Consider the following 13329-nt stretch of genomic DNA (forward strand, 5'->3'; position numbering starts at 1 on the left):
TGCCGTCTACCAGATGACTCTATGCCTCGAAATGGTCAGTGTTTGCTGGCTGGTGCAGAGCCCGAGGCTTTTCACCCCCAGACTGCGGGATCACGGAAGTGCTTTCCTTCCTTCAGGAGCTGCTGGATAAGGGTAGAACCCCATCCACGCTCAAAGTTTATGTGGCGGCCATAGCTGCGTTTACAAAACCCGCGACTGGCCAGTCACTTGGGAAAAATGATCTGGTCATCCGCTTCCTAAAAAGAGCTAAGAGACTAAATCCTCCCAGACCCCCCTCAATCCCCATGTGGGACCTTTCCACGGTTCTGGAAGCCATGAAAGGTGCCCCGTTTCAGCCGATCCATCTGTCGGACATGAAACACCTGTTGTTCAAGACCATTTCTTATGGCTCTCGCTTCAGTGAAGCGCATAGGGGATTTGCAAGCGCTCTCAGTGAGTGCGACGTGTCTGGAATTTGGGCCAAATGACTCAAAAGTCATACTCAAACCAAGAGACGGATATGTGCCTAAATCCCTCAATACACCGTTCAGGGCCCAGGTTATTTCCCTGTCCGCCCTGCCGGTTTATAACGAGGAGATGGACGAAAGCTTCCTTTGCCCAGTCAGGGCATTAAGAGCTTATGTGTCCCGCTCGTCCGTTTTCAGACAGACTGAGCAGCTTTTCGTTTCGTTCAGCAGCCGTGCTAAGGGACTAGCCGCGTCGAAACAGAGCCTATCCAGATGGATAGTTGATGCCATAGCGCTGGCGTACACATCAAAAGGCCTTAAATGCCCTTAAGGTGTTAGAGTGCACTCCACAAGAGGCATGGCCTCATCGTGGGCTTGGTCTAGCGGGATCACCTTACAAGATATCTGTATGGCGGCAGGCTGGGCCTCCCCTTCTACATGTATAAGGTTTTATAACCTAGAGGTTCCCGCCTTACAGGCTAAACTACTATCGGTATAAAATCAAGTACTGTCTGCCCCGTTGCAGAATACTAAAATCGCTTGAGCACTGCTCGCTGACCGATAAGATTACCCCATGGGCAAAAGTAAGACCCATACTGTTATACAGTTCAGGCCAATTGTTTTCACCCTGACTGTGTGAAACACTGCAAAAGTGATTAGCTCCCTTTGGATGCTAGCTTATTGGGAATGAGGCTGTTCGCCTCTCTTCTCAGACTCTCTGTGAGTCCTTGGTGATTGTGCTCTTTATGAGCCCCGGGCACCTGCCCTTGGGACTTTGGTGTTGGATCCCAGCACGCACTGCGTTTTACACTGTGTTCCCCTAGCGTAAGATATTACGCAGTACGAGAGAACCTCTCGTAAGAGAACGTACTCGGTTACTAACGTAACCTCGGTTCTCTCTAGAAGAGGGAACGAGTACTGCGTCATCTTGCCGTGCATGCAACACGCTCTGGTTCGCTTCGGCGATGAAAAACCAGTGATATCAGCCTATCGAGCCATATTTATAGGGCTAGGCCACGCCTACTTCGGCGGGAAGGTGACGCAGTGGGCGCGAAGCGCCCCCATTGGACCGTCACCAAAGGGCCTCTGTCGATAGGCTGCTGCAGTTACGGCAGGACAGCCAATAGGCACGCAAGCCGCCTTTGCCTATGTCTGTATGCTGCCGCAACGCGTTTTACATTCATTCAAAATTAAGGACAATTGTTTGGCTTCAATATCTCGTGGAAAAGAGGTTTTCCCCTAGCGCAAGATATTATGCAGTACTCGTTCCCTCTTCTAGAGAGAACTGAGGTTACGTTAGTAACCGAGTACGTTATTATGCGCGAGGAAGTTTTTTGTCCAATAATTAGAATCTAGACTTTTCAGAATTAAGTAGTAGGAAAATACTAGTCATCCACTTTTTTATATCAGCTATGCATTCTGTTAATTTTGTGAATTGGTAAGTTTCTTCAGGGCGTGAAGAAATATAGAGCTGAGTATCATCAGCATAACAGTGAAAACTAATGCCATGCTTCCTAATGATATCTCCTAAGGGTAGCATGTACAGAGTGAACAGCAACGGTCCTAGTACTTCTACTTTGGCTCTCAACGAAGGCGGTGGCATTTTCTTCCCCTCCTCTCCCTTACCTCCCCTGCTTTGCTCCTCTCGTCTCGTTTAGTCTACTGTCTTGTACTTTGAGAGACTCTCTCCGCACTGCTCTCCAAACTAAGAAATTATGGATTTGATCAACTGGTCTCTCAACGCAATTGATACCATCTTCTCGACGAGAAGCTTGGGTTCGGGGGGAACCTCACTGCCCTGCCGGAACGTTCGCAGCTGGCTACACGATGGACGCGTGGGAGAGGTGGCGGGTCGTGTGTCTGGCGGCTCTTTCCGTGGAGGACATTGAAGATATCTACCTATTCGGAACCATGATAACAGGTTTTCTGCTGATTGGATCAGGCATTGCCCTGGTTTATTGAGGAATTAAAAAATCGGCGACAGCTGTCAAAAGCTCCACAAGGCTGCCCGTCATGATTGAAGCAGTGGGCAGAGCTGTCAGCACTTAGACTGTGACTATGAACCACTATATGGATAACATCATGGAGAAGCTCACAGCTTTGCAAAGGCAAATGGATCATTTCGGAGACCAAAATGGACCAGGAGCTGTGTAAATCAGAATGCGGCTACTCGTCCCAAGACCAAACAATCCCAATCTTATCAGCTTTCGGCCCCCCTCATCCAGCACTGGCCTTGGCCAAGGCTGCTAGTGGAACAACCACTCCCCCGGAAGAGCACCGCAGCGAGCCGCTCTTGCGTTCCTTCCCCCACTCCCCACAGACACCTGCTGATTGTTGACTGATCAGGGTTGTCTCCATGGCAACTTGCTGTGTATCGCTATGACAATCCTGCGGACTTGAGGCACCTAGATTATGATGCCAGGCACAGCGACTCTCCAGGCCTACACGTACACAAACTCTTACATATTTACAGATATGCAATCACCCCCCCACCCCCCATCCCTCGCATTCAACGCTTTGTACCACCAGTCTGACAGGCGGGTCTGTGACCAGCGCCGAGAATGGCTGCAGGACCGGATGGCTGCCTGCCTGTGCTGGGTTACCTCCATCCCCCACTCCCCTCCCCTGTTGCAAGTCTTGTGTGTTCATGTTGTAGAGTGTACCGATTATGTGCTAATGTTGCTGAGGTGTTTTTTTTTAATGTTCCCAAACTGTACTCCTCACAGGAGCATAATCTGGGGGTTAAAAGGGTTGCCTTTTTTTTGTTTCTCCTCACCTCTCCTCATGTTATGCTGTATTTTCTTCCTCAATGCCCTGTCTTCCTGTCTTGTCTATCCCCTTGTCATATTGTATGTATGTCTGTATGGACAGGTTGAAGGCTAATTTCGCTGGTACTTGTGACTAAGTGACAATAAAGGCTACTACTACTACTACTGAGCCCTGTGGTACGCCATACTGAACTTGTGTTCGATGAGACTGACTCTTCATTTACTGCTACAAAAACTGATAACGGTCAGATAACTATGATTTAAACCATACTAATGCAATTCAACTAATGCCAACATAATTTTCGAGTCTATTTTAAAGAATGTTGTGGTCAATAGTATCAAATGCAGCAGTAAGATCGAGTAACACCAATAGCGAGATACAACCACGATCGGATGATAAGAGCAAATCATTTGTGACTCTAAAGGCCTGTTCACACCGGGACGAATTTCGCGCGCGATATTCGCCGACGCTTAACACCTCGTGACTAAACAAAGGGCGCCAATGTGAGTGTGCACACCGGCACGAAAAACGCCACGCGTAAAAGCGTCATTTTTTTAAAAACGCCTCGGGTTCGTTTTTTTAGTTTGACGCACCGCGTCAAAAACTATCCGACCAATGAGATTGGCGCTTTTGCTCACGTGTCTGGAGCTTCTGAAGTTACAGTAAAACACAACATGGGGGCGCTCAAACACAAAACGGTCTTGCCGAGCACACATACGTAACGGCGAAGAAGATATACGCCAAGTAGCGTCTACACTGCCGGGAAGAAATAAGACGAGGAAGATGCAAGGCAAGATTAATGTAGAGCTGCTGGTCTCGTTGGTCTCGGAACATAAAGAACTATATGACAAACGCGACAGCGACTACAAAAAAAGAATGTTATGGAGTGGTATTGCAGAGCAAATGGGTGCCATCTAATGTCAGGGAATGAATTTGCATGTTCACTCGGCTCATCGTCAGCGAAAATCGCTTGGGTGTGAACACAAAAAACGCGTTGAAAAACGCTGCTGAATAACGCGTGCCGATATTCGTCCCGGTGTGTACGAGCCTTAATGAGAGCACTCTCAGTACTATGGTACGGTCTAAATCCTGACTGAAAATCCTCGCAGATATAATTTATTTCTAAAAAGGAACATAATTGTGGGGATACTGCCTTTTCTATCTTTGACAGAAAAGGTAGATTTGAGATCGGACTGTAATTGACTATTTCTGTAGGATCAAGTTACGTTTTTTTAACAAGTGGTTTAATCATAGCCAGCTTAAAAGTAGTGACAAAGATGAATTAATGATATTGAGAAGAGGATCTTTGACCTCTGGAAGCATCTCTTTCAATAGCTTAGTCGGTATAGGGTCTAACATACATGTTGTAGATTTAGATGATTTAACGAGTTTAGATAATTCTTCCTCTTCTATAGCAATGAATGAATCAAATTTTTCCTTGGGGAGACTACAATGCACTCCCTGATGCGATTCTATTGTAGACGGTTGCATAGTTATTATTTTCTCCCTGATATTATCAATCTTGTAAGTGAAGAAGGTCATAAAGTCATTACTGTTGTGCTGCTTGGAAACTTCTGGCTTGAAGCTTTATTTTTCGTTAGTTTAGCAACTGTTTCAAATAAATACCTAGGGGTTTGTTTATTTTCTTCTAATAGGGTTGAAAAATAAGCAGATCTAGCAGATCTAAAAGTGAAACAGTATTGCCTTATACTGCTTTTCTTATTATTGTGGGCTTTATAGGGTGAGGGATATTTCTTGTAATACACAAGTGTCTTACCTCCAAGCCACGCTTGGAGCAAGGAGCAGACAGTTCAATTTATTCCTGAAACATTTATTAAAATAATATTAGCACAAGTTTAGCCTCAAACCACCTGATAAATGAAGCCACGCAATGGTAACGAAGGAGTTAAGTTGAAGTTTATAAGAAAGAAAAACCTGTGGCTTTTCACTCTTGTTTCACTAGCTATTTGAGTAAATTAAAACACAATACTTACATTTAAATGTGAATTTGTCGGCCGCCACAGATTTATTAAAAAAAAAATTAAATACTGTCGTCACCGGCGCGCAGTGAATTATGGGGTAGGGTAGGCCGCTAAGGATCCTTCTGATGTATCCTTCGTTTCCCCGCATTTGGAGTTGCTTTTGAATCGTCACACCGCCACGAGGCAACCGGCCTTCGAATATGGCCTTCCGAAGGGTGCAGCTGCAGCCCCTGAATTGGGACACAGCTCATGTTATCTCTAAATATTGGATTCAGTCTTTTTGTCAGCTCGTTTTCTTTCATTTAGCACAGGTTTTGTAGGTTTTGTACTGACCACCCGCAGGCCTCATCGAATAGAATTTATGCACCTCAATTTTTGCCTGAAAAAAAAAAAAACATTTAAAACTATAATTTTGGCAAAATGTATACAATTATAACATATTCCATACAATTTATTACACTAGTGTGCTTTAATGTTTAACCAGGAAGTTTGTGTGGAAATAGTTTTGTACAAAATGGCACAAAGTCACAATTGTGGTGTTCTGGGTCAAAAATGACCTGCCTACATAAAATTGCTGGTAAACCACTCAATATCTCATTAGCAAACATTTGTCAGCTCGTTTTCTTTCATTCAGCACAGGTTTTGTATTTTTCTTTGGATCTGACTGCGAGTGCTTTTTGGCCTCTTTTTACAGAGATTAATTTCGTCCTATTCTGAAGTGCATCAAACATCATTCTATCATTACCACACACACGCAGTAAGTTTTAGTCCACTGTGCTTACATTAACACAACCAGAGGTTAAGTCGCTTTGGGTAAAAGCTAAATGTCAGTACACGGTGCCAGTTAAGGGGTTAAAAAAGCATCATCAAATTAGTTTAAATATGGTAAGTGCTAAAAAAAACTTGTAAATTGATGGATTTTCTAGTTTTGAAGGTGGTATTTGCAACAGATTCTAAAACATCTGAAGCGCTTTTTAATAATTCAGGTATGGATTTTATTTTATATTTGTTATATGTATGGACATTTATTTATGTTTAGACCACTTCTATTATTGATTGGTATCACGATGTTTCAACCACTATAACAAAAAGTGTTTATGAAAAAATGTGCCTAAACTAACGTTAACTTTAAAGAGAAAATGGGTGTTACAAAGACTTTAGGTCGCTGACTCGTGGCTCCAAGAGTTATTCAGGTGAGTGAAGGAGTGAGATGAAAGTACTAATCACCTCTTAGCTGTTGAAACCATAAAATTCTTAAAAGTTAAAGAAAAAAATAATACTAATAATTAACACATCTGAGATAAAGAGGTGGAGATCAATTATCAGAAGATGCAGTTTTTCACCATTTAAACAGACAACAGGAGCTCTTTCAATTGAGAAAGTGGGTGGCTCTTAAAAGAGCCTTTGTAGTAGCTGAAATCTCAGATCCCGCTTTACTTCGAGCTGGTATATTTGGTGACGGCCTTTGTGCCCTCAGACACGGCGTGTTTGGCCAGCTCTCCGGGCAGCAGCAGACGCACGGCGGTCTGGATCTCTCTGGAAGTGATGGTGGAGCGCTTGTTGTAGTGCGCGAGGCGAGACGACTCACCGGCGATGCGCTCGAAGATGTCGTTGACGAAGGAGTTCATGATGCCCATCGCCTTGGAGGAGATGCCGGTGTCAGGATGAACCTGCTTCAGCACTTTGTAGACATAGATGGCGTAGCTCTCCTTCCTGGACTTTCTGCGCTTCTTTCCTCCCTTACCGGCGGTCTTGGTGACGGCCTTCTTGGATCCCTTCTTAGGAGCGGACTTTGCTGGTTCAGGCATGATGATGCGTGATCAGAAAAATGACGAATCAATGTAAACGACAGTGCGAAACGGAGGCATTTATTCCTTCCTTATGCAAATTTTCAAAGAGATTCGAGGTTCGCTGATTGCCTGTTTTCATAGGCCAAACCCATAAAATCGTATTTCATTGGATAACTCAAAGAATCACGAGAGGAACAAGTGCCAATCACGAGCGGCTTAAAGATAGACCCTCCTACCGCCAAATGTTTGAGTGACACCCCACAGGACACAGTTCCTTTGTTCATTTCCCGCTATTTATTTTCGTTTAAATACAATTTTGATGAAAAAGACAAAAATATTATGCATGATCGTGTAATCTGAAAACTCCTTTTTGAAGGGAAGTAATTTTTTTTTTTTTTTTTACCAGGAATAGTCCCATTGAGTTACAGTAACTCTTCTTCCAGGGAGTCCTGGCCAAAATAGGCGGCCAAAAAGTTGCAAAGAAAAAACATAAAATAAAAAATAAATAAAAAACAGGACAAAAAATTACATACTACACAACAAATCTCTATACATAGACTATACTTGTAGACATTTTGTTTAACTTAAGTAAATACAAACATAATTTAAAGGGTACCTAGTTAAAAACAATTACACCGTTCAGTCAAAGTTGACTTTAAAAGGTTTTTAAAAATCTGAATAGATGGAAGTGATTCTAAATTTAAGGTGTTTTGGAGTTCATATATAAATAGTCTCTGGTTCATTCCAGACATTTGGTGCATATGATGAAAAAGCTTTTTTACCAAATTCTGTTTTTGTTGATGGAATAATTAATAATATTTTTTTTGACGACCTTGTTCTGTAAATATTGTTTTGGTAAGTAAGTAAATTTGAAATGTAAATTGGTAATTTACCCATTAGTGCTTTGCCAATAAAAATCAATAGATGAAATTTTCTTCTGAGAGAGAGGGAGGGCCATTGTACAGTTTCATACAGAGTGCAATGGTGAGTCCTAGCTGTTGCATCTGTAATGAAACGTAAGGCAGAGTGATATAATACATCTAGTTTTTTTAATAAAAATGAGGTAGAGTGCATATACATTAAATCACCATAATCCAAAACTGTTAAGAATGAACTCTGCACCAACCTTTTCCTTGCTGAATAAGGAAAGCACCTCTTTAATCTAAAATAAAAACCTAACTTAGGTCTGAGTTTTCTTAAAAGGCTCTCAATATGGACCCCAAAAGACAATTTATCATCAATCCAAATACCTAGGTATTTGTAAGAAGTCACTCTCTCTATTGGAGTACCACTTTGTGTTAAAATAGTGAAATCCATAGGAGAATGTGAACGTGTAAAGACCATTAATTTAGTTTTTTTAGCATTTAATACCAACTTTAATCCTACCAAAGATAGCATAGCATAATAATAGCAACGATAAGATCCCTTTAAAAATAGCTTTCATACCAGAAAGTCTTTCAAAGCAACTTTACCGCTGACATTTCACTTTTATTTTCACCATATCTTTTGTATTCTTGTTTCTGTAAATCATTTTAAATTCCAATAGGTGGTGGATCTCCAGGAAATGTTCTTCAGAAAGAAAAGTTAACCGAATTCCAATTTTTGTGTGATTTAATGCAATTATACGGCGTTAAAATAGGCACCTTATATTCATTAGAGAAAAGTCAAAACTATTCTTGCAGAATTATCATTCTTCCGTGAATTATTCAGAATTGTATAGTTAACTTACAAGACCGGCATTAATCTTTAACACTGATGTGGCAAGACTCTTTATGTGTCAGAGTGTGTGGCTCTTAAAAGAGCCGTTGGGTTTGAGTAGTTTCTTCTGATTTTAGGCGTTTATCCCCCGAAGCCGTACAGGGTGCGTCCCTGTCTCTTCAGCGCGTAGACAACATCCATGGCGGTGACGGTCTTTCTCTTGGCGTGCTCGGTGTAGGTGACGGCATCGCGGATCACGTTCTCCAGAAACACCTTCAACACTCCGCGGGTCTCCTCGTAGATCAGCCCGGAGATGCGCTTGACCCCGCCGCGGCGAGCCAGACGACGGATAGCGGGTTTGGTGATACCCTGGATGTTATCGCGCAAAACTTTGCGGTGACGCTTAGCGCCTCCTTTCCCGAGTCCTTTACCGCCTTTGCCTCTTCCAGACATGTTTCACAGACAGCAGTCAAACGATGATTACAAATGTACAGCTCAGCGCTGCAAGGAGGCATTTTATATTTACTTACAGGACCTGATAGAAACCAGCGCCGCGTCACAAGACACAAAACGCCCCTCCCCTCAATATAGTTCCAGCACAAACCAAATGTGATGTAACCCAAACCATAATCTAACGAGGCCGGTCCGACTTCTTTCATGTTTTATAAGATTTATTTCATTTGATGAAGAGGATGTTATAATATCCTCATATAATATGCAGAGCTAATGGTGATGAAATGTGCTAGTCTAGAAGGACGGTATAGTATTTTTTTTATTAGACAATTCGGATATATTTGCAGAATATAAATGATTTCAGGCCTCAGTGGTTTAAACTGTATGTCTAAGTTACCTTTAGCTGAACTTGCACCTGTATGCCACTATTAGGGAGTAGCTGGAATAAAAACAAAAAGTTGGAAAAAAACAACCACTGCAGTCTTGTTTGGGAAGACTGTTTTAAGATGATAAACTGATAGCACAGCATTTAAGTAAAAAAAAATAAAAAAAACATAATTCTCTAGACATTAAAAGAAATAATCGCTTTTATTACATACAAAAAATTCATATTTCCTTAAGTCCAAGTATTTTAGGGTTATGATTATATTTAATTCTGATAGTAATGGTAACTGATAATTTAGAGAACGGTGGCCCAGAGTGTTAATGTAATGCATGAACGTAACTTTATACTCATATTGAGATAAACTGGAAATGATCTCGTTCAGTGCAGTTTTGGTGGCTCTTAAAAGAGCCGTTGTGTGTTGACGCAGACGCGGGTTTAAGCGCGCTCTCCGCGGATGCGGCGGGCCAGCTGAATATCTTTGGGCATAATGGTGACCCTCTTGGCGTGGATGGCGCACAAGTTGGTGTCCTCGAACAGACCGACCAAATAAGCCTCGCTGGACTCCTGCAGGGCCATAACAGCGGAGCTTTGGAAGCGCAAGTCCGTCTTGAAGTCCTGAGCGATTTCTCTCACCAGCCGCTGGAAGGGCAGTTTGCGGATCAGCAGCTCGGTGGACTTCTGATAGCGGCGGATCTCCCGCAGAGCCACGGTCCCGGGCCGGTAGCGGTGAGGCTTCTTGACGCCGCCGGTGGCCGGAGCGCTCTTACGGGCGGCTTTAGTAGCGAGCTGCTTCCTCGGGGCTTTACCACCGGTTGATTTACGAGCTGTCTGCTTGGTTCTTGCCATTGCTGCGGGCTTCTTCTCTTTGTCCTGCTAGTGCTGGAAATGCTGCTTTATCTTCATACACCCGCTTTTAAAGCATTGTACCGCCACGAGCTCATAGTGTCGCGAGGATCCAGACCTTGTGATTGGCTAATACGTGACGTCTGCGCATGAGTGCCAGCCAATGACTGCGCGTTTCCTCTTTTTCAAACAAGTGGAAGGTTTCCCGCTCGAGCTGCTTTGTTCTGTTGAATACTTCATATACACCACACAGTGTATATGACACCTCCCTGGTCTTTATACTCACAATGTTGTATTTATTTGTTCTGAAATACTCGCCTTAATTCACAGTGGTTGTGCAGATTTCGGATTAGAACAAAATCACATTACAGTCTGTATAAAAGCACTGCAGCGAGACACACTAGGGTGTCCATCCGTCCCGTAAAAAAGGGGATCAAAGACCCCGAGTAACATTGACCAATTTCTGTTACCATGAAGCCGAGATGTGTATATTGCTTTTTATTTTGGATAATTTATTAAAATATTCAATACATTATCAGAGCTTGGTAGACCAACTATATTTTAATATTAAGGGAAATGGGTTGGGTGACAAACACACATTAGGGGACCATCATGTGCTTATAACAAACACGCACACCTACGACTGTAACCGTCGATAATGCAGAGCAATCATATTTTATTGGTTTGATGGGTCATTTTCTCCTTCAACCAAACGCCTTTATGGTGTTTATAAATATTAACAAAGAAAATCACTCTCTATCAGATAAAATGGGTGGCTCTTAAAAGAGCCTTTTGGTTTAAACAAAACAAACTCGAGATTATTTAGATTTGGAGGGTTTCTCGGTCTTCTTGGGCAGCAGCACGGCCTGGATGTTGGGCAGCACGCCGCCCTGAGCGATTGTCACTCGGCCCAGAAGTTTGTTGAGCTCCTCGTCGTTACGCACCGCCAGCTGCAGGTGACGGGGGATGATGCGGGTCTTCTTGTTGTCCCGAGCGGCGTTTCCAGCCAGCTCCAGGATCTCAGCGGTCAGATACTCGAGCACCGCCGCCAGATAAACAGGAGCTCCGGCACCGACGCGCTCGCCATAGTTTCCTTTGCGCAGAAGCCTGTGAACACGGCCGACGGGGAACTGTAGGCCCGCCCTGGAGGAGCGAGTCTTAGCCTTCGCTCTGGCCTTACCACCGGTTTTGCCTCTTCCACTCATTATTTTTAAAATATTTACTTCAAACTTCACTGTCAAAATATAAGTGATTGAATGAAGTCTGTGTGCGTGTGCCTCCGGCTTTAAACCAGAGTGCCAGTCGCCGATTGGTTTAGAGTCTGGAAAGATTTAAACCAATCACTGAACTTCTCTCCCCATTCTAGCGGGAATTATTGTGCACTATTTGCACATGCATGCACTAGTATTTGTGAGTGTGAATAATAAGAAGTGGAAGAGGTGAAACCATTGAAATGTTTGTTATATAAAAATACAAAAATGGATATTGTACGCTGTTCCTACCAAAAGCGCTGCACCTTTCACACAGACACAGAACATACACACAATGTATATTCTGTGCACATTGACCATCTGATACTGTACAGTATTATGCTCCTATTTCAATATTGGAGTTTTATCACTGTCCATATTGTTGGATGTGGGGTTGTTTGTATTGTATTATCACAATTCCCCAGCATAGTGTTGTGTGTATATCCTGTCTGTACCGTGGTGTACAACATGCCATTTCTGATCACTGTCTGAACCCTCTTTTTATTTTTTTTGGCCATTTACAATACGTTTCTTATATATAAATAATGGTTTACTGAACGTTTTTTTTTTTTTTTTTCAAAACTGGGTGTTTTGAATTGTTTGTTTACAATGAATGAGTCTTGAGGTTAAAAGTCACATCTCTATTATCCGCTTTCGGAAATCATTAATTAACGAGTTTTGCTCTTATTCAGAGTTAGTGGGTGGCTCTTAAAAGAGCCGTTGAGGAACAAACAGTGAACTTTACTTCTTTTTGGGCGCTGCCTTTTTAGGCTTGGCGGCTTTAGGTTTTGCCACCTTAGGTTTAGCAGTCTTTGCCTTTTTGGGACTCTTGGCTGCTTTCTTAACGGCTGCTGGTTTCTTTGCCTTCTTGGGGCTCTTCGTGGCCTTCTTAGCGGCCGTGGCGGCGGGTTTCTTGGCCTTCTTGGGCGATTTCTTAGCGGCGGCTTTCTTGGGCGATTTCTTGGCGGCGGGCTTCTTTGCCGCAGAGCTCTTGGGCTTCTTGGCAGCAGCGGGTTTCTTGACCGCGGGCTTCTTCGCTTTAGGAGCCGATTTCTTCTTGGTCTCGGCTTGCTGCTTGTTGAGCTTGAATGAGCCCGAGGCGCCGGTCCCTTTGACCTGTACCAGGGCGCCTTTGGTCACCAGGCTCTTGATGGCGATCTTGACGCGGGAGTTGTTCTTCTCCACGTCGTAGCCGCCGGCAGCGAGCACTTTCTTCAGCGCGGCGAGGGACACGCCGCTCCTCTCCTTGGATGCGGACACAGCTTTGACGATGAGCTCGCCGACGCCTGGACCTGCTTTCTTGGCTTTCGCAGCGGACTTCTTCTTGGGCGCTTTTGCCGGGGCGGCAGCAGCGGGGGCGGGTGCGATTTCTGCCATTTCTCTCTGATCGGATCTGCAGTATTTCTAAAGCTGTCTCTGGTTTCAGCAATGACTAGCGCTCGCGCGGCGCTGCGCTCTTAAATAACACATGAGAGCCTTATAGACTCAACCTGCCCGCTCGGCGTCTGTGCGCGTCCACGAATCCCTAACGAGTGTGTTTTCTTCTCTTACATCTGAGGCAAAACTGGAACGGTAAAATAGTTTAGCACAGTCAAAACAAAGTAAACACCAAGGAGAGGTTCTGAGCTTTCATTGGAGACTAATTTACGCAAATAGGAAATGTTTATTTTGCCTTCATCAGATCAAATCCAAGGCGAGCATCAGCCACGGGGG

The 13329-nt window shown here is 43.6% G+C and overlaps 5 protein-coding genes across 5 annotated transcripts; all 5 read right to left on the reverse strand.

The window, feature by feature from the left end:
- Positions 1-6612: 6612 nt before the first annotated feature.
- Positions 6613-7048, reverse strand: LOC130080357 (histone H2B). Its single transcript, XM_056245713.1, has one exon. The coding sequence runs from the start codon at positions 7003-7005 to the stop codon at positions 6631-6633; it is 375 nt and encodes a 124-aa protein (XP_056101688.1). The 5' UTR covers positions 7006-7048; the 3' UTR covers positions 6613-6630.
- A 1680-nt stretch (positions 7049-8728) lies between these two features.
- Positions 8729-9149, reverse strand: LOC130080358 (histone H4). The gene has a single exon (XM_056245714.1). The coding sequence runs from the start codon at positions 9136-9138 to the stop codon at positions 8827-8829; it is 312 nt and encodes a 103-aa protein (XP_056101689.1). The 5' UTR covers positions 9139-9149; the 3' UTR covers positions 8729-8826.
- A 741-nt stretch (positions 9150-9890) lies between these two features.
- On the reverse strand, positions 9891-10410 carry LOC130080346 (histone H3-like). The gene has a single exon (XM_056245704.1). The coding sequence runs from the start codon at positions 10367-10369 to the stop codon at positions 9959-9961; it is 411 nt and encodes a 136-aa protein (XP_056101679.1). The 5' UTR covers positions 10370-10410; the 3' UTR covers positions 9891-9958.
- A 751-nt stretch (positions 10411-11161) lies between these two features.
- Positions 11162-11571, reverse strand: LOC130080349 (histone H2A-like). The gene has a single exon (XM_056245706.1). It carries the CDS (start codon positions 11569-11571, stop codon positions 11185-11187), a length of 387 nt encoding a protein of 128 aa, XP_056101681.1. The 3' UTR covers positions 11162-11184.
- Positions 11572-12314: 743 nt separating this feature from the next.
- LOC130080344 (histone H1-like) lies at positions 12315-13070 on the reverse strand. Its single transcript, XM_056245702.1, has one exon. It carries the CDS (start codon positions 12991-12993, stop codon positions 12358-12360), a length of 636 nt encoding a protein of 211 aa, XP_056101677.1. The 5' UTR covers positions 12994-13070; the 3' UTR covers positions 12315-12357.
- Between the last annotated feature and the right edge of the window lie 259 nt (positions 13071-13329).

Source organism: Rhinichthys klamathensis, unplaced genomic scaffold (genome assembly GCF_029890125.1).
Source record: "Rhinichthys klamathensis goyatoka isolate OS25496 unplaced genomic scaffold, OSU_Roscu_1.1 h1tg000033l_1, whole genome shotgun sequence".
Lineage (NCBI taxonomy): Eukaryota > Metazoa > Chordata > Actinopteri > Cypriniformes > Leuciscidae > Rhinichthys > Rhinichthys klamathensis.